Source organism: Lampetra fluviatilis, chromosome 16 (assembly GCF_964198595.1).
Source record: "Lampetra fluviatilis chromosome 16, kcLamFluv1.1, whole genome shotgun sequence".
In the NCBI taxonomy this organism is placed as follows: Eukaryota; Metazoa; Chordata; class Hyperoartia; order Petromyzontiformes; family Petromyzontidae; genus Lampetra; species Lampetra fluviatilis.
This window is the reverse complement of record NC_136290.1, coordinates 10,111,130-10,135,214: the sequence shown is the minus strand read 5'-3', so window position 1 is coordinate 10,135,214 and position 24,085 is coordinate 10,111,130. Positions and strand designations below refer to the sequence as shown.

Here is a 24,085-nt window from a genome sequence, read left to right as displayed (position 1 = left end):
GGGACCAAATATTCAAGGAGGTCTGGGGTTCCCCCCGTCCCCCTAGAAGAAAATCTAAATTTGAAAACGAATTTCCTGCCTAAAATATTAAAAACATCACTACCACATAGGATGGACCTTTTTATTTTCGTTTTTTACTATAATGTCTAATAGTGTATTACATTGCTCTGTTTTTTCTTTTTTTTACCTTTTCTTGTTTCATTGTATGTACTGACAGGGATTAGAGATGAATAAAGTACAACCATAACCACAATCATATAAACAGAAATCTATTTTATAACAATATAGGGGGGGACATTTTGAGCATATTTGAATATTGGGGGGGGGGGGATGTGCCCCCCCCCCCAATATATATTATAATTACGGCCTTGCCAAGCATAACCCGACCGCCCCCACTGTCCATTAGTGTGGACATTAAAGACGCCCCTGCTCACAGTAGCATTTCATGAACAAATTGCACTTCAAGGCACGCTTTGATGTGTGGGGGGGCGGGGCAAATTGGGTGATGGACTTTGCCATACGGAAGGCCAAGCTTCGTCTAATGATATGGCGAGAGCCACATCTGCTACTTTGCTTTTCGTGGCCGAATTGTTCGTCCACTGTTCGCCAGCACCCACGATAAACACGAACACAATAAACACATACTCTTTGGTTTTTTCGGTAAAGTCACGTAGGTGAAAACAAAGTAAAAAAATAAAACAACTAAATAAAATCACGACGTTTCGGAAGCAACACAAGAATCCGTCATTATTATTCGATTTAAAGCTTTCGTGACTGCAGGGATTCATCTTCTTGGTTCTTTCGGTAAAGTCACGTAGAAGGGAAATAATAAAATAATTCTCACGACGTTTCGGCCACAACGAAAGCAGCCGTCCTCAGGTGAAGAACAGGTCTGTCGGAAAGACAGCTTCTGAATGAAACACCACCAGGCTTGGAGCGTATATATATTTTTTGACCTACGTGACTTTACCTAAAAAAACAGAGTATGGATCCTTGCAGTCACGAAAACTTCAAATCTAGAAACAATAAACACAAACACGACAAACACGATCAACACGATCAACACAAACACGACAAACACAAACACGAGCTGCGTGGGAGCAAGTCGTATGCGGATGAGCGGGGAAGGTGGCTGCTGTCCAGCCTGCCCCTTCCAAGTGATGGCAGTGATGAGAGGCGCAGCGATCAATGCATTGATCCAGCAATTAAATTCGATTCCTAATCGCATGATTGCGCGCACTGGCTCATTCGTTCGTTATTCGTAACATACAGACGCCACGGCCAACATCAGCGGCGAGCAGAGATTCACTTCTCACGCGATGTTTTCCGCAATGCCGCTAGGCTGCCTCGGAAGCAGGGAGTGTCGGCATAAGGCACTACCACTAGAGTACAAGTAACGCCTTTCCACAATAACCCAATATTGTCGTACCCCATGCTGTAGTGCTGTAATCCAGTGATACCGCAGCATCATGCGGGCACAACTACCACTACCAACAGCCTGGGGGCCATCCATTTAGTACGTACGCATGGAGGGGGGGTTAACCCAAACGCATACACTTGCGTATGGGGGGTATACTGACAATGTACGCATAGGAAACGGGGGGGAGGGTGAAGCCTTGATAATAATGTGTCTACATTGGCCTTCAAATGAGTTAGATAGTCCGGTGGTGGACAATCTGTTTGCTTAAACACGTTAATATTATTCATCCTTGATCGTTTCTGCGTGGATTAAATATCGGCCGTTCTATAGGATTCAGGTGGGGGGGGGGTGTAAAAAGTCCGCGTGCCTACAGGGAGGGGGGAGGGGTCAAGTTTTGACAGATTTTTGCGTACCTACTCAATGGATGGCCCCCCTTATTGAACGTCTGTGAAAAAGGACTTCATGGCTGATCGGATTTCTTCAGGATAAATAAAGATTCCAAAACGGTGGGGTGTGTGGACATTCACAGAGTGCGAGTGAGTCGGTCGTGTGCCATCGTCTTACCGAGCGACTGTGTTGTGATCTTGGAGTGGTCTGTCGTTGATTCGGAACACGGGACGGATTTGGCTTGGCCAAGTGGGTTCCAGACCGATCCTGCTGCTGCAAATGAAGCCACTGGGAGCGAGCGATGTGGGGCCCCCCTCCTGAGCACCCCACCGCCTTCAACATCATGCACTGACGGCCGCCGTGAACGACGCTCAAACGACCCCCACATTCCGCACGGTGAGAGGTGGAAGCTGGCGGGGGGGGGGGGCTTTATCCAGCAGTGGATGACCAACAGCTGTACATTGTTGTCATACTTGTCTATGCTGTATGTAAGGGGTTTACGTGACCCCCGCCTCCCTGCAAGCAATGGAGGCCATTCAAAAACTGACTAAATCACTGCAAAGAGTGAATCGGTGCACCCTTAAGCAATGACGGAGCCGCCGCTGACTTGGGTGTTAATCCGATTTGTGCTTTCATCGGCCTGACGATGGATCGGAACCTTCCCAAACACGAACGGACCGCTCGGCTCGTGCCACGCTCGGCTCGTGCATCGGAGGCTTTTGTCGGCGACTAAAAATTCCGTCGTTCGGCCAGAGAGCAGCCTCGGCTCATCCCGGCGGTGTCACATTGCCCACGGATTCCCAAACGCCCTCCCAAATAGCCCGACGCAAATAGAAGACCACGACAGCGGTGCATTTTCAAAAGATTTTCTCAGCTGTCGCCTCCCGCTATTGCCGCCGCTTGGCGAAGTCACCCGCAGCGCTGTTCTCACACTGCAAGTGGGGTAACTCACGTGTCACCACCCCACCCTCTTGCCTAAGATAGAAGAAGGAACAAACGCGAGCACGCCTGCACGCTGGCACTACTGGCAGACCCAGAGTCGGTATTACGCTCCGACTTGTTCGGCTCCGATGCGCGCCTTTTGACTTACACGCAGCAAAGCCGCGCAGCGTTCAACGTCGATAGATTTGGGACCTATTGCTGAAACTTTGTGCCGTGTAGGGTGTCGGGGGGAAAAACCGCACGTGCGTTTTTTATTTTTTTAAAAAGGTAGATTCGTAAGCGAATAACGTTAATAAAGTACGGCCAACATGGATGGACTTTTGTGTGGAAAGCAGAAAAGTAAAAAAGGTAAGATTGCTGTTTTATTTTGCTTACATACCTGCATGGCATGCGCGTGCCGAATTACCGCGCATTGCTCCAGCAAACTACGTGTACTGAATTAAAAAGTAAATAAACGTAAAGGATTAAAGTTATTTCCTGCTCATTGAGCGTGGAGGCATCTCCTCTTTACAACCCTGAGCCAGTGATGGAAACAATTTCCATAAAAGTGTTAATCATCTTATTTAGCCGAGAAAAATAACGGGCTGAATCAAACTCCAACCGGTATTTGAACTCATACATTTTCATTCGCGGGCCGCTTTCTCTGTCACTGAGCCGCCTGGGACAGCGTTTAAATTGCAGTTGAGCGCTTTAAAAGGAGGGCTATGTCATGCATTACAGAAGAGTTTCCTTTTTGACTAATTATCAGATGATTACTTATTTAACAGTACGTTTGAAGGTGCCTCCCAGGGAACAAAAGTCACATTAGTGAGCAAGACGAGATGAAAAACAAGTACATCTCGGTTTAATAAATATTTCATCTGACATTGTAGCACAGAAAGGACTTTTAAAGTTTAGTTTTTTTCCCCCCGACTAATGGGTTTGAGCATCGCGATGTATGATAACATAAGCGATTCCGTTATCGTTTTGTTCTGAATGAGTACCACCAGCTCTCGTACAGTATAAACACGATTTCCCTGCATCTAGTCGTATTCTGTACCCTGCAAATATTTTAAGGGAATCATGCATTTTTAATAAATGTTCGAATGCCTTAGATGAATCTTCTCCAGTAAAATGTGACGCATTATTAAAACTACGTTGCCATGATGTTACATGTTTTAGTTTTACAATTTCTACTTATATTCAAGTGATGCTATATTGGTCCGCATGTGATTGGATGACTGCATGTCCATCCAGAACGCTCTCAGATTAGTGATATCTCCTGCTGCAAGATAAGCTCCCGTGGAAGGTGATATCATCGAACCACTTCTGAAATGTTTGCACATCACCACCTAGCCACGCGAGGGGGTGTTCTTTCCCATTTGCCCTCATATTGATGTTCGTCTACATGGCAGGCGATTCAAAAGTGTTTTTTTTAATTCTCACAGCTGGAAGTTCTGTGAAATTATGTGATAAAGAAATGTAATGATAGTTTTTTTGACCAGTTGCATGCCTAAAACCATCAACTTAATTCTAGATTTGAAATTTTCGTGGCTGCAAGGACCCATGCTTTTTGTTTTTCTCGGTAAAGTCACGTAGGTAAAAAATAAAATAAATTAAAATGAAAAGAACTAAATTAAATCACGACGTTTCGGAAGCAACACAAGCCTCCGCCTTCATGTGGAACCGCCACAGCCAAAATTACTGTAGTGAATTATTCACTTAAATTTCTTTTATTTTTTACCTACTTGACTTTACCGAAAAAACCATCAACTCACTCCGCTTGCGAACTCAGGCTAATAATTGTTCACTGAAACCCACATTCTAACCCAGTATTTCAGTTGTGCTGGCTCATGTGTCTGACTTTTGAACCACCTGGATACCTCCCAAATATTTCCACGTGATTGCCACACTGTCGTTATTAATATCACCGTGATAAAAAAAATTACTGCATTCAACCTTTCATTATTTACTTTGACGTTGATTTACTGTAATGCACGTTGTAAAATGCATCAGACATACCTCGAAGCAACGATGCATAAGTGACAGTGTTTGCATAATTAAAATATGTAAAGTCCAAGTGGATGTACATTCGAGCAAGTGTGATAATTAATTGAACGTATGTATGTTAAGCTTCTTTCACACGGTACGTAGCCAACCGTTCTGAATGTTGTCTTAAATTAAAGATAGCACTTTGCATGAATATCAGCGCTGATATAATACATCTAAACTGGCCTGATCTTCAAGTTTCTTAACACAAACATATATTATTTACGTACGTACGTATGTACTCATTCATTAGATAAATGGCAAGCGTATGTATGTTGCGTAAGATGCTACAATGTATCACTGAGCTGTGTCAATGCGGCAATTACGCATGCCGAATGCAGGGAAAACAAGAGCAACATCAATTTCCGGCGAAACTCTCCGGATGCTGGGATGATGTAATGTTTAACACTCTTGAGACTCACAATGCAGTGTTTACCAGTTTGAGCTCCCTGTGCGAATGTTGAAACAATGGTTACTTTAATTAAATCCCCTCGCCTCTGTCCACCCACCAGTATATAAATGAGTTCGCCACGTCTGTGAAAAAGAGCTTCATAGATCATCGGATTTCTGCAGGATAAATAAAGATTCTGATTCTGGGATAAAGCGTACGTACTCTCACCTCTTCCAAGACATCGGCTTAGCGTGGAAGAGTAGGCCAAATACCCTCTAGTGGAAAGCCTTCCGTCGGCATTGGCGTGAGCGAGCAATTGCAGAGCTGCACCTTTACCTGTATTATCTTCTCCATCTCTGCTGACAGAGAATCCCACGAGAGCTGTAAGGTGCAACTGACATTGCATTCCGCACTTAACATCTGATGACACTGGTCAACACACTTTTTTCTGGCATAAGGTATTCCAACGGTTTTAAGGTAATTTTGGGGTGCTGATTCTAAATCTAGCATCAGTTTTTTTCTATCACATCAGGTTTTTGAGATATCAAATATTGCATTTTCAATACAAACTGCAGAAGAAAAATAATAATTAAATGTGGATATCTACATAAAATGATATTATAAACACACTATCCTAAAAATACAGCACCATATTTTAACACTAAAGCAGTCACTGACTCGCAACAACTTGCAATCAAAAGTGACAGAATTAATTTCAGGTAAAATCAATGAAAATGGGGTATGCCGATAGCATAAAATGAGATGTGATAGAGCAAATCTGAGATCAGATTTGGAATCAGCATCCTGAAATTAGTCTAGAACAGCTGCAAAAGTCCAGGCCAGAAAAAAAATAATTGTTGACCAGTGTGACCATTGCAACCGTGATTCTTGATAAAAAAACAAAACCCACAATGGCACGATAAAGATACAGTGATGCTTCAACTGCACAGTGGTCAGTGAACTCTGTGACCTGTGGTTCGATTTCCGGCCAGGCCTAACATCAGTGATGTTCCAGAGCACCCACCAACAACCTCCTTCCCCAACTGAGACTGATGCACGGTCAAACAATCCCCACGACCCACACGACCTCAGGAGGCCTGTCATCCAGAAGTGGATTAAGAGAGGGGAAAATGGGCTGTACATTCTTAACATTGCTAATTTAAATTGTATGTATATATTTATATATCTCACAAGTGGCATGTCCTTATTAATTGGCATTCCTTCCAAACATATTAGTAACATTTATTTATGAACAAAACCTCAATATGTTTGTCAACATTTATTTTATGAAGAAGGGCCATTGGATAACATGTGATCTATTGTAGAGTATTGTTGGTCATCTTTAGGGCAGTGCTATTGACAAATGTGTTGAGTTATTTGTTACGTGTGCTTGTGCACACACATGCATGTACATCTAGATATATCTCTAAGGCAGGAAAGCTTTTCCGAGTCTCAAGAATAAACAGGTCAAAGTGATTTCCTGTTCAATAAGCGGCGAGGAATTGCTCGTCTCCTGTTTACAACCTTCAGCCAATAGTGGACATTCCACATTCCTATGACGGCGAAGAGTGTATCCATCGGACAACCGATGTTGACTTCCCCATAAGGTGGCTCCTATTTATCGACCTCGAAGGGACGACGGTCCGAATCAACCACCCCAGCCCAAGATTCTAACTCACGACCTTCCAGTCGCGAGACGTTCGCTCCAGGCTGGGTCGTTCTGTGAATGTCGTGGGATTGTGATTGTGATGGTTGGGTGTGTGTGGGAGGGGAGCATGTGGCTGTGGGGCGGGGGAGGCGTTGGGTGGGTGGGTGGGGGCGGTTGTAGGAGCCATCCCAAGACAGGGGTCTGCCTGGGAGACGAGACGAAGCGAGCTCCGATCACGTTCACCGGCCGTCTCCAGGGAAGCCTCCTCCTCCTCCTCCCAATTGGCCGTAGTTGTCGGTCATGGTTGATGCGCTCGGGTGTCTTGGCAACGGCATGCGGCAAGCGAGCGGCGCTGGCAAGGCGAGCCAGGTGTGCCGTGCACTCGCTCCGGCTGCATTCAGAGCAGCCGGAGCTGATGCTGCTGCTGGCTGCTGATGCTGGCTGCTGCTGCTGCTGTCGCAAAGAATCGTCGAAATGGATTGCCGCATTTGCTGTAACGGTGCGTAACGGTCATAAACAGTGTCCTCAGGGCTTCACGCAGCAGCAGCAGCAGCAGCGGCTGCAGTTTTACACGGGCGAAAAATACATTTGGGGGGGGGGGGAGTGTGAAAGGATTTATAGCTGAGATGGAAATGGCATTTAAATACAGCTGTTCGGCTACATATAAAATGGAGCTCAATTAGGGAGTGATCTGGGGGAAGATGCGTGACAGCTTGAGTGCGATGATGTTAAACAGTGTTAAGTGTGATGGAAGAGAAAATTACATTTTCTTTCCCATTTTTGCGGCAAATCGTTAATGTGGTGAATAATGGGTAAGTACTTATCCATGTTTTTGCTGGCAATTATGGAACACCAGCGTAGCGTTCGAGAAGTTGATAAGTATTTCTGAATGTGTGATGTAATGTCAGATGCGACTTCCTGCTGAATTGTACCAATTTAGCAAAATAAATCAGCAAAGCATAAAATAATTGGTTTTATCTTGCAGAGAAAAATGTAACAGAAATAATAACTGCTGTGGAATAAATGTATTTTTAAATGTATCCGTCAGTATGTCAATGAAATGTAAATTTCATGCAAAATTGGTTGAAATAATTTTACGGACTAATTGTATTAAAATTATACAGTTAAATGTTCTCACTCGTGCTGTATCATTGTGAATTGTCAGGCTGTGGTGCACTCAGTTGTAGCTATTCCACTCTTGTGAATGGGAATGTTTGGGAGCTAAATGTCAATGTTCGAGGTTTGCTAGCCACGAGAGGGCTTCAGGAGAGAGTTCGGGTCGTTTCGCTCTTCCTCCTCCGTTGAGTACAGTGGTTCATGATACGGCCCAATAGTTTGGGTTTCATGGCCACAATCGCACTGCCAAGTCTTACATTTTAAATTGTTGAAGGAAATAATGTGATTATGTTCCAGGAAATGCTGAATTGTGAAAAAAAATGTAGCTTTCAGTAGCTGGTTACCTTTTCCGTGAACTCACTGTATCATTCAAAATGTAACAAAGCATATATGGATCTGTGGAAAGTATAATGCTGAGGAATAAGATAAATCCAGATTGTCAGTACTTGAATGAAACTGTATTAATTAAATCTTGATTTAAAGCTTTCGTGACTGCAGGGATTCATATTCTTGGTTCTTTCGGTAAAGTCACGTAGAAGGGAAATAATAAAATAATACTAATATAAAACAATACAAATTCTCACGACGTTTCGACTGCAACACAAGCAATCATCATCAGGTGTGAAATCCACAGCAAGAAAATTTTCTTTCTATTAATATTATTTTATTATTTCCCTTCTACGTGACTTTACCGAAAGAACCAAGAATATGTATTAATTAACGTAAAATAATTAGCAAGGAGAGTACACGAATTTTGCCAAACAGAACCTTGATTAACTAATGACTTTAACGTCATAATGTTGTGAACTGTGAGGCTCGGTAGCATTATTGTTAGGTTGAAAGTGCTGAATTGTAAAAACGCAGACTCATTTTTCGTTTCGTTTGCCTTTCCGTGAACCCGTTCAACGACACGCCACGTCCCGCGCTCGTGGAATAATTATTCACAGCGACAGCGGAAACCACCCCAGTGGCACAGGTTGCCACACAGGCCCCCACAAATTAACCCGGAAAATGCTGCTGACCATCACTGCGCTGGGGCGACGGTGCTAACCCATTACGGGGGGGGTGGGGGGGCTAAGCAGAAACTGCACACTTTGTACGCTGGAGCAGCTACGCAACTTAAATTGTATTCCCGTTGTGTGCAACGGTCGCGTTGATTTTTTTCTCGTTACAATTGTATTTTGTTGTTGTTCTATAAATGTTTTTTTTTGTTTGTCACACACACACATATAGGTGTATAAATAGGCTACGACTTTGAGCAGATTTTTGTTGCGTGGTACTTTCCACATTTTATTTTTGTCATCTTCATGAAACAGGGGGTGGGGGTTGCCCTCGCTTTTGACTTCTGACTCGCTCGGGGGCCTCCCTCCGCCACCGCTGCCCATCTCATGGACGGAAGTGACCCTCAGCTCCCCCCCCCCGCCCCCCTCTGCTCCTCTCCAGTCGCAGAGCTCCAGGAAGAGGCGATGAAATCCACTGGCTCAGCGCTCTCCCCAACAAGCGAGGAAATCAACCAAGAGGGCGCCCGACTCGGTAATGTTGTCATCCACCAGTGGGACGAGGCTCCTCTTCATTTCCGAGGTCACTGGCGTCAGAGATTGCTCCGCTGCCGTGCTCTGCGCCTCTCCGATGTGTGTGTGTTTTTTTTAGTCGGGTCGTCTCACGTGTGTCCGAAGATTCGCTCTCTGCCCGCTGGGGAGCTTCTTCAGGAACTAAAAATTCAGCAGTAAAATCTTAAAAAAGCCATCAGAGAGGTTTTGTTTTTAATCCCCCCAATTGTTAAATATTCATCAATGGGAGGGTCGCCTCGTTGGTGTCGCATTGGTTCGTACACTACGCAATGAACCCGATTGCCCGAGTTCAATTCCTAACCATGGTTCACTACAGTGGCGAGTAATATCCGAACTTGTCTTTGTTCTCACCATCCTTCACCAACCTGGCACTGACCGGCATCCCCACATGACTGATATGGCATTGGGAGGCCTTCTTCCAGCAACGTAATTGACAAATGGCTGTCAGTAAAAAAAAAAGAACACGGTTTGTCTATTTGCATTAATAATGATTTTATAGAGTCACTTAAAGTAATACGCAACTCAAAAAGTCTACAGCTCACAAATTATAAACACGTAATTGGAGTGTGTGTCCTTGGTTGTTCGGCATGACTTTTACATTTCATTAGTGAGAGAATACTAAAAGTTTGGGTCAGGTGTGTCATTATGGCACTCTAGTGATGTCACTGTGATGCCATTCCAATAGACTTTAATACATCGACGCAGTGATGCCGTGAACATCTTTACAAAGCTCCAAGACCCTGATTTTAATATGTTTCCATTAACGAAGCTTAAAACTTGTCAGACAGCCTCATCAACATAGTCTATCTACAGTACATTACTACAAGGTAAGATCTATTCTTTTTTGGGGCTTGCGTCATCATTTTAAATGCCTGCTTACGTAAATTATTTCCAAATTTAATTGCCATTTGCTGCTGTATATTTAAAACATATGTATTTATTTTTAATATTCCAGCAACAAGTCACCTCGAGACTCATATCACATTTTAAAAAAGAAAACGCAATTCCATTGCACGTCTTCAGCAAATTGAGGAATGCTGCCACAGTTTCAGGGTTGGCACAATTTCTTTGCAATGCATTGGGTGCTATTTAGATCTCCTGGCGTGGCAGTTGAAACATTGCGCAAGTTTCATAAACAGCCCCCCCCCTCGCCCCGATGTAATAACCATGTACCACGGTTATTACATCGGTATGTCACATGGTGGGGGAAAGTGTGGGAACTCCCACCCCTTCCAGGACATCTGACCAGCATGGAAGAGTAGGCCAAGGTACCCTGGAGAGGAGATCTCCTGGACCTCCGTCTAGTGGAGGCCCTTCCTCCTGCAGTAGCCTGAGAAAGCAGTTTCAGGGCTGCACCTTTAACCTTTACCTTCCGCAAAACTTAATTAACTTTGTTTATTTGAGAAAAATTCAATTCACTTTGTTTCTTGGACCAATTCAATTCACTTTGTGTATTGGAAAATTTTCAATTAACTTTTCTTTATTGGAGACATCCAAGGAGAACTGCTGGGGGACCATGTGCGCAATTCACTTGTTGGCGGAAGGCCGCTTACATCTGGCGGATAGCGCTGTCCGTGAGTATTTACGTCGGCTCCACCGAGCACGGAGCATTCCGGAATCAGAATAACGTAGATTGAGGAATCCGACGAGCTATGAAGTAATTCAAAATACAGTTTTTTAAGGTTAGATCGCGTAAATACAGGGTGCTTAAATAAAATATTTTAACACTTCTGAGAATTTGCAACAATGCTACAAGAAATGTTCCTCCGGGCTCTGGAGACCATCTGAAGAAGATTCCAGGCCACGTGTTGACAATGATGGCGAACAAGTGGAGACTCTTTGACTTCATGAAGCTCTTCACATTACATTTGTTATCATGTTACAGTCTATTATCCGTTCTTTTTCCATTAAAAACGATAGTCACATTTAAGTGTTAACATTTTTTTGAAACATTCTGTATATAAAGGTGTCGTGAAACCCGCCGCCACCCAACACAGAAAATTAGTAAGGTTTGTCACGTAAACAGAACATGCCATATTCTTGGTTCTTTCGGTAAAGTCACGTAGATAGAAACTAAAAAATTAAAACAATAAAATATACATTTTTAATGAAAATAATCAATTGAAAATAATAAAAGCAAAAAAAACCCACGACACAAGCGGCCTTCATCAGGCGGAAATAAAAAATGCCAATTCTATACTAGTACAGCACAACCGGTGTGTTGGAGGGCAAAGCCACAATATTTACAATCTGAGTACGACGTTTCGCCAGTAATTACAACTAGCTTCATCAGGCGACAGCCAGATTTGTGGAGAAATCCTCCTGTTCCATTCCTTGAATACAGGGAGAGATGTAATTACGTCACTTGTGTGCCCTTCTTGCACGAAGTGGGGGGGATTAATGAATGCATATAAATGACTATGGGTATTTATTTGCATTTGGGTTATTTATATGAAATAATTATCAATAGTTTTAGAATATACACTTTTATTTATAGACGAAGAATGTGGCTTGACACACAAATGAAATTTTGATTTAAACTTTCGTGACTGCAGGAATTCACATTCTTTGGTTCTTTCGGTAAAGTCACGTAGATAGAAAAATAATAAAAAAAAGAAAGTGAATTAAAATAATGAAAGTAAAATACAAACAATAAACAACAAAAAAACATTATGATACCTTTTTTGCCAGTAGCAAGATAGAGTAATAGGGTTTTACCCTTTTATCTGGCACCAAAACTGACATCTTTATGCAAGGGGTCATGTTTGCAATAACCACAACACTTGCAGTCAAAATGCAAACAAAAAGAGACAACTCTAATGTAGACTGTTCTTAATCGGAGTGAGTGTACTGGCAGTCTAAATATAGACCACCTGGAGAATATATATAGACTGCCAAATATTATTAAAATTAATATTTTATTTTTATTATTTGTATTCACTTTATTTTTTATTTTAAAAAATATTTCTACGTGACTTTACCGAAAGAACCAAAGAATACGCAATTGAAAATTACCACTCCATTACTATCCCAGAATGCTGTTTGTCTGAGTACATCCGGCACCATGATATATTATCAGCAGGTCTCGCTGATGTCGCCCTCCGAGTTACAGTCCTAATTTGTTGGCAGACTGTGGCCGAGTAAACACCACTTGATGATTACCTAAATGATGACCCAGTTCCTTCAATTGTCTGCAATGCACGTCTGCAATCATGGAACTAAGTGGCAATGGAGCAAAACAATCGACCTCTCGGCACTGAAGCATGATATATAAACATATCGCACCTCAAATGTTGAGAAAGCTTTCAAATTGAATTACACCGTTTAACGTTCATTCGTGAATTGTAATTTGAAGAGGGCGTAAGGACGATGCAAATTGGATTTCACTGGAAGATTTAAAAAAATATGTATTAAAATGAGGCAGCTGTTAGCCAAGGGAGAAATAGGCAGGCAACCTTTGACCTTTAAAATTGATTAGTCATGCGGATATTGCCCCGGTGGTGCAGGTTGTCATTCCTGTGCGCTGGTTTATGGTAATCAGGGTCATTAGGAGGTGACAGCAGAGAATCGAGACACAGGTTTAGAAGGTGGGAGAACCTTTTGTTAGTACGTCTCTGTGTGTGACGCATTCTGTGTTTTAAAAGCTAAATCCTGTCAGTCAGGTTGACTGAGTACAGTGCCATCCCATTTGGTGAGAGCTCTTTCATTGCACAGATGTGTCAATCATTAGTAATGCGGTTTGTCCCCCCCCACACACCCCCTTTACTGGGTTCCTTTATTAGCTTACTTGATATTTTTTATTGCAATTCGATATCTTGACAAAGCACAAAATTGGCAACGTTCTTCGCTAATTTAATTAGCTACACGTGTCTATTTCATGCAGTGTCTTTCCACCCTCGAGGCTAAGGATGGAATGCGATGCGTACAAAAAGTAAATCGCACTTGACTACAAGTGGATGCATGTTGGATAACAGGTCTTGTTGATCTTTTTTTAAGTATGAATGTTTTATTTATTATATCTTCAATGGTTAATTGTTTAATCATGCACGGTTTTAAAAAAAAATCACCCTTGGTGAGCATAGGTCGACATACCCGAAAAACGGCAAGCGGTCAGCAACAAACTGCACTCTTAATGTTGCCATGGATACGAATGTAACACTTTTCTTGAATTGAGCAAACATTAGAAAAGTTTCGGGAAAAGAGACGATGAGAGGAGGGAATTTCAAATTTGAGCCGTGAGAGGAAAGGCACAGAAAGAGAAGCGTTGTGACCTGCAGTGTGGTGAGTGAGTGGGTGAGTGTTGTGACCTGCAGTGTGGTGAGTGAGTGGGTGAGTGTTGTGACCTGCAGTGTGGTGAGTGAGTGGGTGAGTGTTGTGACCTGCAGTGTGGTGAGTGGGTGAGTGTTGTGACCTGCAGTGTGGTGAGTGAGTGGGTGAGTGTTGTGACCTGCAGTGTGGTGAGTGGGTGAGTGAGTGTTGTGACCTGCAGTGTGGTGAGTGAGTGGGTGAGTGTTGTGACCTGCAGTGTGGTGAGTGGGTGAGTGAGTGTTGTGACCTGCAGTGTGGTGAGTGGGTGGGTGAGTGTTATGACCTGCAGTGTGGTGAGTGGGTGAGTGTTGTGACCTGCAGTGTGGTGAGTGAGTGGGTGAGTGTTGTGACCTGCAGTGTGGTGAGTGGGTGAGTGAGTGTTGTGACCTGCAGTGTGGTGAGTGAGTGGGTGAGTGTTGTGACCTGCAGTGTGGTGAGTGGGTGAGTGTTGTTGTGACCTGCAGTGTGGTGAATGGGTGAGTGTTGTGACCTGCAGTGTGGTGAGTGAGTGGGTGAGTGTTGTGACCTGCAGTGTGGTGAGTGGGTGAGTGTTGTTGTGACCTGCAGTGTGGTGAATGGGTGAGTGTTGTGACCTGCAGTGTGGTGAGTGAGTGGGTGAGTGTTGTGACCTGCAGTGTGGTGAGTGGGTGAGTGTTGTTGTGACCTGCAGTGTGGTGAATGGGTGAGTGTTGTGACCTGCAGTGTGGTGAGTGAGTGGGTGAGTGTGTTGTTGTGATCTGCAGTGTGATGAGTGGGTGAGTGTTGTTGTGAGCTGCAGTGTGGTGAGTGGGTGAGTGAGTTGTTGTGACCTGCAGTGTGGTGAGTGGGTGAGTGAGTTGTTGTGACCTGCAGTGTGGTGAGTGGGTGAGTGTGTTGTTGTGACCTGCAGTGTGGTGAGTGGGTGAGTGTGTTGTTGTGAGCTGCAGTGTGGTGAGTGGGTGAGTGAGTTGTTGTGACCTGCAGTGTGGTGAGTGGGTGAGTGTGTTGTTGTGACCTGCAGTGTGGTGAGTGGGTGAGTGTGTTGTTGTGACCTGCAGTGTGGTGAGTGGGTGAGTGAGTTGCTGTGACCTGCAGTGTGGTGGTTTAAAAATATTGCACCTTTGTTTCCACTACCATGCAGGGAGATAGAACAGACAACCTCTGCCTTCCAAGTCGAGTGTGATAACCATTCGACCAGTGTAGCACACCCATTCACTCTAATGTTGCATGAAGTAATCGATTATTGAAACGAATAATGACCCTGTATAGTGTTTATTCATCAAACCACTGGAAGCAATTGAATTGTTACCAGTAAGGAGATAGATAATCATGCTCCAACTCAGGATTCAGAATGACGATGATTATGATGATGATGATGGTAATAATGATGGCAATGATGATGGTAATGATGGTCTATACTTTTCATTGTTTTTTCAGAAGAGAATGAGGAGCGTAGCATCATCAATCCAAAGCACAAAGACGACCCAAAGCTGCAGGAACTGATCAAGGTGAGCACGATGCATGGCACGCCCATATCTCATCCGTAAGTGTCCAAAGTCATAAGAATTCCAATGTGGGCCAGTGACAGTTTAAAAGGTTGGAGAAGGAACACATTATGAAAACGAAAGGGAATCCATTAGGATTGAAAGGTGAAACGAGCCAAAATCAATGCTTTAACCTGCGAGCACCGCAGTCACATCACTGTTGTGGGGGTGCTTGTACGTTACGGCATTCGCAGACGCTGATGTTTCACATGTTCCTTATGTAATAGTGCTTAATCTGTACTTTCAAGTGGACCTTTATGTGGAATATTAATCCACTTAGTAATCTCTTAGAGTGCGCCTGAGCATGTGTGTGCGGTCTGAAGCTTACTGGAACAATACCAAGTGGGAATGTATATAATATACAGAAGAGGGGAAAAAACACTCTTGCCGCTGTGCAGGATATTCATACGAACAGCCCGTCAATCCATCGCTGGCTGAGGGCCTCCCCACATACCGTGCCGGTTTGTTGACCATACTTCACCACGCTGGTCAACGCGGGTCGGTGAAGTATGCTTCATATGAGCTATTGATATCTCCGTGCTGTTAATCTGGTGACTTTGGCTCATTAATGAAGATCATATACACGTATGGTTTACATTTTGCTATCCTCAATTCACAGGTTCTCATTATATGTTGTGTTAAATAGCTACAAAGAAGACATTGTTACATAAGTAAAGGTGTTCTGCTTTGAGACGAAATGAAATCCACAGAATAAAACCTTTATTATGAAGAATAAAGCTTGTCTAAAATCCATGGGTAGCTGTCGACTAAACTAACACCGATTTAAAACAGATTTTTGGGGATAGGCCACTGAATTACCTGGACCCAAGTTTCTGTCGTTAAACCCTCCACCACCTGACACAGCTAAGCAAAATGAATGTGTCGCTCATGCACATGTTTAACAACTCGACAATTATATATTATTGTTTATTCTCTCACGGTAAACTCGGCAACAATTATCACGATAATGTGGCCAGCTCAGTATATGTGGCCTGGCCAAAAAAAAACTGTTGTGAATCGTAACATTGGCTGCGAAAGCCACCGTTTTGAGTTGAACAAAGACTACCAATTTGAGTTGTTCGATATATTTAAGTCAGTTTGGAAAACTAACGTCTTTAAACTGGCCTCTACCCGCATAGTTCTGCCCGTTTACGATGGTTCTGTTTTTTTCCTGTTTTCCATACACAGCACGCATTAGAAGCTAAGGATGAAATGCGCCTTACAGTAATAATTATAATGTAAATAATAAGAATTATTAATTATAATTTAAATTACAATTATAATTCCTGTATGACGACCAAAACAAAACAAGGTTATGGAGCTCTTTTTTAGAAGCAACCTGACCACAATAGCTCAACGAAGTGGCTTTTATTCTTTGGGTCTTTCGGTAAAGTCATGGAGATGGGTTCAAAGAAAATAACTAAAAACTACAACGTTTCGATCACTGAAAGACCCAAAGAATATTAATTCCTGCAGTCACAAAAGCTTTAAGTCAAGATTGAAGTGGCTTATCATGTGGAAATTGATAGCAGCCAAATACTCTAAATGCATGATTCTAAATGTGGAGAGAAATACCGGCAGACTAGCAAAAAAATCCACGTGACCTCGCAGAGAGAGAACACGCAAACTCCAAATAAACGACAATGGTCAGGGTCGGGATCGAACCCACGACCTCCTGCTACACCAGGCGAGGTGGTTAACATTTCACCACCTGTGGAACCCAGATGACCACGGCCTTCCCCGTAGGTCCCACGAAACTAACGCCGGTCCCAGCGCAGGTTCTCAAGGACTGGATCAACGACGTCTTGGTCGAGGACCGCATCATCGTCAAAGACCTGGAGGACGACCTCTACGATGGGCAAGTCCTGCAAAAGCTGCTCGGTAATTGAGAGGATGCGTCGGCTCCACACCGCGCCATGCACCGACGCAGCGACGCTCCCGGCGGGTGCCGAACGGCGAGTCGCGTCCGTGTTCGCTGCTGCTTGTTTACGCGTGCATTACTCTCACGCCTCCCACGACCCACCACCGCGCGCCCCCTGTTTATACGCAGCCATGCCAAATGTAAAAAAGAACAGATCAAAGCGAGATGTTAACCACCTCGCCTGGTGTGCAAGAGGTCGTGGGTTCGACCCCGACTCTGACGACTGTTGTGTAGTTGGAGTTTGCTTGTCTCTCTCCCCGTGTTTGTGTACATTTTTCTCCGGGTCGTCTGGGTTTTCCCTCCACATTTGCAAACACTCGCTTAGAGTATTGGCTGCTATACATTTCCGCACGATCAGTCGCTTCGTTGAGCTATCATTTGTGATAGCCAGGTCGTGTCTGAAAAAAGAGTTATATAGCTGAGTGAGTCTTACCTGGTAAAATAATTTTTTACTTTTTGTTTTAAGTGTTATAGTTTATTTCCCTAAGGCAGCGCTTGTAAAGACCGGTCCTCGCGAGCCGTAGCTCCCTACCCCTCGTCCTAACGATGCGTCTCCGCTCATCGCCGCAGAGGCCCTGGAGCACAAGAAGCTGAACGTGGCCGAGGTGACGCAGTGCGAGATCACGCAGAAGCAGAAGCTGCATATGGTACTGCAGGCCGTCAACCAGACACTCAAGCCCCAGCAGTGGGGGGGCGGCGGCGTCAGGTGGTCTGTCGAGCGTACGTAACGCCAACGAGCGTTGTCGTGTTTTACTTTCCCCGGGCAACTTCCCGCCTCCTCACCCGCCACGCACCCGCCACGCACCCGCCTCCTCACCCGCCTCCTCACCCGCCACGCACCCGCCTCCTCACCCGCCACGCACCCGCCTCCTCACCCGCCACGCACCCGCCTCCTCACCCGCCACGCACCCGCCTCCTCACCCGCCTCCTCACCCGCCACGCACCCGCCTCCTCACCCGCCTCCTCACCCGCCACGCACCCGCCTCCTCACCCGCCACGCACCCGCCTCCTCACCCGCCACGCACCCGCCTCCTCACCCGCCTCCTCACCCGCCACGCACCCGCCTCCTCACCCGCCACGCACCCGCCTCCTCACCCGCCACGCACCCGCCTCCTCACCCGCCACGCACCCGCCTCCTCACCCGCCTCCTCACCCGCCTCCTCACCCGCCACGCACCCGCCTCCTCACCCGCCACGCACCCGCCTCCTCACCCGCCTCCTCACCCGCCACGCACCCGCCTCCTCACCCGCCTCCTCACCCACCTCCTCACCCGCCACGCACCCGCCTCCTCACCCGCCACGCACCCGCCTCCTCACCCGCCTCCTCACCCGCCACGCACCCGCCTCCTCACCCGCCTCCTCACCCGCCACGCACCCGCCTCCTCACCCGCCTCCTCACCCACCTCCTCACCCGCCACGCACCCGCCTCCTCACCCGCCACGCACCCGCCTCCTCACCCGCCTCCTCACCCGCCACGCACCCGCCTCCGCACCCGCCTCCTCACCCGCCACGCACCCGCCTCCTCACCCGCCTCCTCACCCGCCACGCACCCGCCTCCTCACCCGCCTCCTCACCCGCCAAGCACCCGCCTCCTCACCCGCCTCCTCACCCGCCACGCACCCGCCTCCTCACCCGCCACGCACCCGCCTCCTCACCCGCCTCCTCACCCGCCACGCACCCGCCTCCTCACCCGCCTCCTCACCCGCCACGCACCCGCCTCCTCACCCGCCTCCTCACCCGCCACGCACCCGCCTCCTCACCCGCCTCCTCACCCGCCACGCACCCGCCTCCTCACCCGCCTCCTCACCCGCCACGCACCCGCCTCCTCACCCGCCACGCACCCGCCTCCTCACCCGCCTCCTCACCCGCCACGCACCCGCCTCCTCACCCGCCTCCTCACCCGCCACGCACCCGCCTCCTCACCCGCCACGCACCCGCCTCCTCACCCGCCTCCTCACCCGCCACGCACCCGCCTCCTCACCCGCCTCCTCACCCACCTCCTCACCCGCCACGCACCCGCCTCCTCACCCGCCACGCACCCGCCTCCTCACCCGCCTCCTCACCCGCCACGCACCCGCCTCCTCACCCGCCTCCTCACCCGCCACGCACCCGCCTCCTCACCCGCCTCCTCACCCACCTCCTCACCCGCCACGCACCCGCCTCCTCACCCGCCACGCACCCGCCTCCTCACCCGCCTCCTCACCCGCCACGCACCCGCCTCCGCACCCGCCTCCTCACCCGCCACGCACCCGCCTCCTCACCCGCCTCCTCACCCGCCACGCACCCGCCTCCTCACCCGCCTCCTCACCCGCCACGCACCCGCCTCCTCACCTGCCTTCTCACCCGCCACGCACCCGCCTCCTCACCCGCCACGCACCCGCCTCCTCACCCGCCTCCTCACCCGCCACGCACCCGCCTCCTCACCCGCCTCCTCACCCGCCACGCACCCGCCTCCTCACCCGCCTCCTCACCCGCCACGCACCCGCCTCCTCACCCGCCTCCTCACCCGCCACGCACCCGCCTCCTCACCCGCCACGCACCCGCCTCCTCACCCGCCTCCTCACCCGCCACGCACCCGCCTCCTCACCCGCCACGCACCCGCCTCCTCACCCGCCTCCTCACCCGCCACGCACCCGCCTCCTCACCCGCCACGCACCCGCCTCCTCACCCGCCTCCTCACCCGCCACGCACCCGCCACGCACCCGGAGTCATTTGAGTGTTGTTAAGAGAACAAACGGCAGATTCGCATTTTTATGAAATGACCGAAATAATTGCGTTACCTTCTTGGTTCTTTTGGTAAAGTCACGTAGAATGGAAATAATAAAATAATAAAAATGTAACATGATAAAATAATTCTCACGACGTTTCGGCTGCTTGCGTTGTAGCCGAAACGTCGTGAGAATTATTTCATCATGTTTTATTTTTATTATTTTATTATTTCCATCCTACGTGACTTTACCGAAAGAACCAAGAAGATGAATCCCTGCAGTCGCGAAAGCTTTAAATCGAAATTTAATTGCGTTACGTCAACACGACCGCTGCGGTGTGACGATTAGCACGCTGGGCTTACAGTCCACAGGTTTAAAGGTTCGATCTCCCGGCGTGGCAGCTGGAACAATGGCGGGAGTTTTTATTAAATCTGCCCACCTCTGTTCACCCAGCTGTATGAATGGCTACAATGCGGTTTGCGGTATCGGCAGCCCGCTTGCTGTGGGTAAAGTGTAGGTATTCCCACCTATTCTAAGATGTCTCGCCAGTGAGGAGGAGTAGGCCAAATACATTCTATAGCTCTCTAAAGCTCATTGCAATGTCCCTCTCGCCAGCAGTGGCACGAGCAAGCCATTTCAGGGCAGCACCTTTACCTGTTTAACTGTAAATCGCCTTGGCAACTTGCCCAATTCTTTTTTAGTAATTGAGACGTGGCTACGTTTTCACCAAATATTTTTTACAAAAAGGAACTAACTCATCGATATATGAATCGGGCCCAATATTTGTTTTCTAATAATATTGATGCACAGTCCTATACATCGATCTGATGCTGGATGTAGTGTCAGTTACAGGGGATCGTTTAAGCATACTTCACCAGGCTGGTCAGTGCGGGTTGGTGAAGGTACGGACTGGAGGAGGGGTGGCAGAGGATCCAGGATCGGTTCAGATCTCACCACTCATATTAGCCGTGGCTGCGAATAAAACTCGGCTTGCCGGGTGCACATTTGATTGGCACCTGTCCTACTTTTCCGAGGATAAGTCCTCTATGTGAGGCAGCTGTCCTAGGAAATGTCTAAGTCTTTCAAGGAAGTTAAAAGTTAAGTTTTTTGTCAGCTGTCTGATAATGCACCACTCAACACAATTCAATTATTTATGGTTCTCCCCTAATCCGCTATTGAGAGACATCCTTCTTGTCATATGGTCTCACTTTTCTTGTATCTCAGAGATCGGAAGCTGTGCCACCCCCCCCCCCCCCCCCCCCGTTAGGCCCAATATATTGAGTGCAATAACATTGACCAACTAATTCAGTGAATACAAATTCGCTCATATTCACATCGCGTTCATTCGCACGCGAAGCGCTGCGCGGGGTGCCCGTGGCTGATTTGTCCCGCAGTGATTCACTCGAAGCACGTGGTCGCTATCCTGCACCTGCTGGTCGCGCTCGCAATTCACTTCCGCGCCCCCATTCACCTGCCAGACCACGTGACGGTGCAGCTCGTCGTCGTCCAGGTGAGCGTCACCCACAGGTATCTGATGGATGTGTACGTGTGGGAGGCTTCACATCTCACACCCCCCCCCCCCCTGAAAGAAATGGGTACCGTACACGCTACGGAACGTTGATGCTGCTTCTGCGGGTGTCGCGGTGGCGAGATGTTAACTCCCTCGCCTGGTATGCAGGAGGTCTGCATGTTACTCCCCTGTGGTCGCATGGATTTTTCTCTGGGTCGTCTGGCTTCATACCCGGCCCCCCCCCCCCCCCCCCCCACATTTATAAAGATGCATTCAGAGTATTTGGCTGCTATAAATATCCACGTGATAAGCCACTTCGTTCAGCTATCATTTTTGGCCACGTGGCTTCTGAAAAAAAAGCTATAAAGCTCAGTCGACCTTACCTGGTAAAATAAAATAAATAGTTTAAAATGGTTAGCAACAGTCTAGAGATCGCCGGTTCAATCTGGCAGAGTGGCAGTTGAAAGACACAATTGGGGAAAGTTTCTTAAACGCCCCCAAACCCCACACTTCTGTCGACGAAGCAGTATAAAATGGGTAACGTCACCGTTACAGTCGATCGGCAGGCCAGCGTGTAGTGGGGTAAATTGTGGGTACTGTACTTCCAAATTTTCGAAGTCTGGCCAGCGTGGAATCGAGAGGCCAAGTGCCCTCTAAATGGGGCGGGCAAGTCTCTTGCACTTCCACTAGTAGGAACTCTTCCGCCAGCAGTAGTGTGAGCAAGCAATTGCAGGGCTGCAGTTTTATAACGACTTTTCATGGTCAACGCGAGAGCCAATTGCAATCAATTCCGCAAGCATTTTGAAGCCAAGCACTTGCATTTGGTTGTGGAGGCTACCACCCCTGGTTGGGAGTGTTCTGTATGAACTGTTCAATAACATGTTCAGTTAATCTTCTTGGTTCTTTCAGTAAAGTCACGTAGAAGGGAAGTAATAAAATAATAAAAATAAAACATAATAAAATAATATAATAATGTAGTTTTATTTTTATTTTATTTTATTACTTCCCTTCTACGTGACTTTACCGAAAGAACCAAGAAGATGAATCTCTGCAGTCACGAAAGCTTTAAATCGAAATGTTCAGTTAAATGAGCGTTTTCAACACCATTTACCCAAGGAACTTACAAACAATACAATTGGAATGCTCCTTATACCAACCAACATTTTAGAATAATAATATAAAAATATATATATATTTCTCAATTATGAAAATGTATGTGTTTAACCTACTACTACTATTATTTTGAATACACGATATGCTTACTTGTTACAGAAACGTGGAGGGAAAGTACTCGTGCAGAAATCACAGGAGGTTATAACGACCACCATGGAGTAAGAGCACACACCTACATCATGACAGCGCGACTATGATGATTTATCTAGGAGACGCCGAGACTCTTGTCAGGAGGATCCTGTCTTGGGACGTGTGACCAATTAAATTAATGAACGTTTGAAATAAGGCGAGACACCGTAGTAGCTGGAGAAAATGTACACATTACGAGGGAGTGACACTCAACACGTGGCACAGATTCCAGAATCTGTTGGTGCACTGCCATCAGGTAGCCACCTCGCAGACGAAGCCTGGTATCCCAAGCAGTCTCTCATCCAAAATACTCGTCAGACTCGAGCGTGCTTGGCAGAGGTCGCAAACGGGTTTTGATTCCTTACCCGTACCCGGCCGCACCAGGGTCGCAATCGGGTACCCGTACCCTACCCGATACCCGGCTACCCGTACCCGGCCGGGTATCGGGTAGGGTACGGGTACGGGTACCCGATTGCGACCTTTGGGATGAAGCCATGTTGCAGGCGCGGGTGGGTTGATTCTAGGAACTTGAATTGTGAGAAGAGACAAGACGTTGGGAAATGAGTGACAAACGGCTACTCACCAGTGACTCACGGCCTACCCGTACCCATACCCGGCCGCACCAGGGTCGCAAACGGGTACCCGTACCCGGCCGGGTATGGGTAGCCGGGTATCGGGTAGGGTACGGGTATCGGGTACCCGGTTGCGACCTCTGGTGCTTAGCCTCCGAGACCGCGACGAGATTAAGCGACGTGAACCGGGACGCAGGGCGCAAAGCGGGGGTGTCACAGGTCACGTAGCACGGGGGCTGACATTCAGTGGCGGCGGATGAACGGGTGCTGTTTGTACAGACAGGAGATATTGACTGTGGTTATTTATTCGGTGGTGAGATGCAGCGAGAAGGTGGGGGTCACGCAGACTCTCGGGCCAGCTTAGCTGTCGAGATGGGGTACATTCAGGGCAATGTGGCCGCAGGCAAAAGTTGAAAAGGTAAAAAGTCTCTAGCTATTTAATGTGAGGCAGAGTGCTAATTGCCATTCATGGTCAACATTTTGAAATAATTGCAGTAAACAAAACCCATATTAGACAACACTACAAAGTATGTTTTTGCTTTATTTTTGTGTATTTTTGGGGGGATATTTTTAATTGAGCCGTAAGGATACTGATCGCTAGCATCGATATTTTCATGTCCACCCATCCGTCAATTCGTAGAACACTGATTAGAGTTTTCATGAAAACTACAAACCCCATGAGCCAACCGTTATGAAATGTATATGACACAGCTGACTAAGAGCAATCGTTTTTGAGCAA

General features: G+C 47.0%; 1 protein-coding gene across 1 annotated transcript in view; it reads left to right on the top strand.

Annotated features, from left to right (window-relative positions):
* Positions 1–1,331: 1,331 nt before the first annotated feature.
* LOC144936441 (beta-parvin-like) overlaps positions 1,332–24,085 on the top strand; it is a 29,793-nt gene continuing 7,039 nt past the window's right edge. Inside the window, 9 exon segments of the mRNA XM_078863492.1 lie at positions 1,332–1,393; positions 2,011–2,120; positions 2,123–2,203; positions 9,376–9,465; positions 15,228–15,298; positions 17,113–17,215; positions 17,826–17,975; positions 21,357–21,472; positions 22,745–22,803. Of these exon segments, the coding sequence (XP_078719618.1) occupies positions 1,332–1,393; positions 2,011–2,120; positions 2,123–2,203; positions 9,376–9,465; positions 15,228–15,298; positions 17,113–17,215; positions 17,826–17,975; positions 21,357–21,472; positions 22,745–22,803 (842 nt within the window).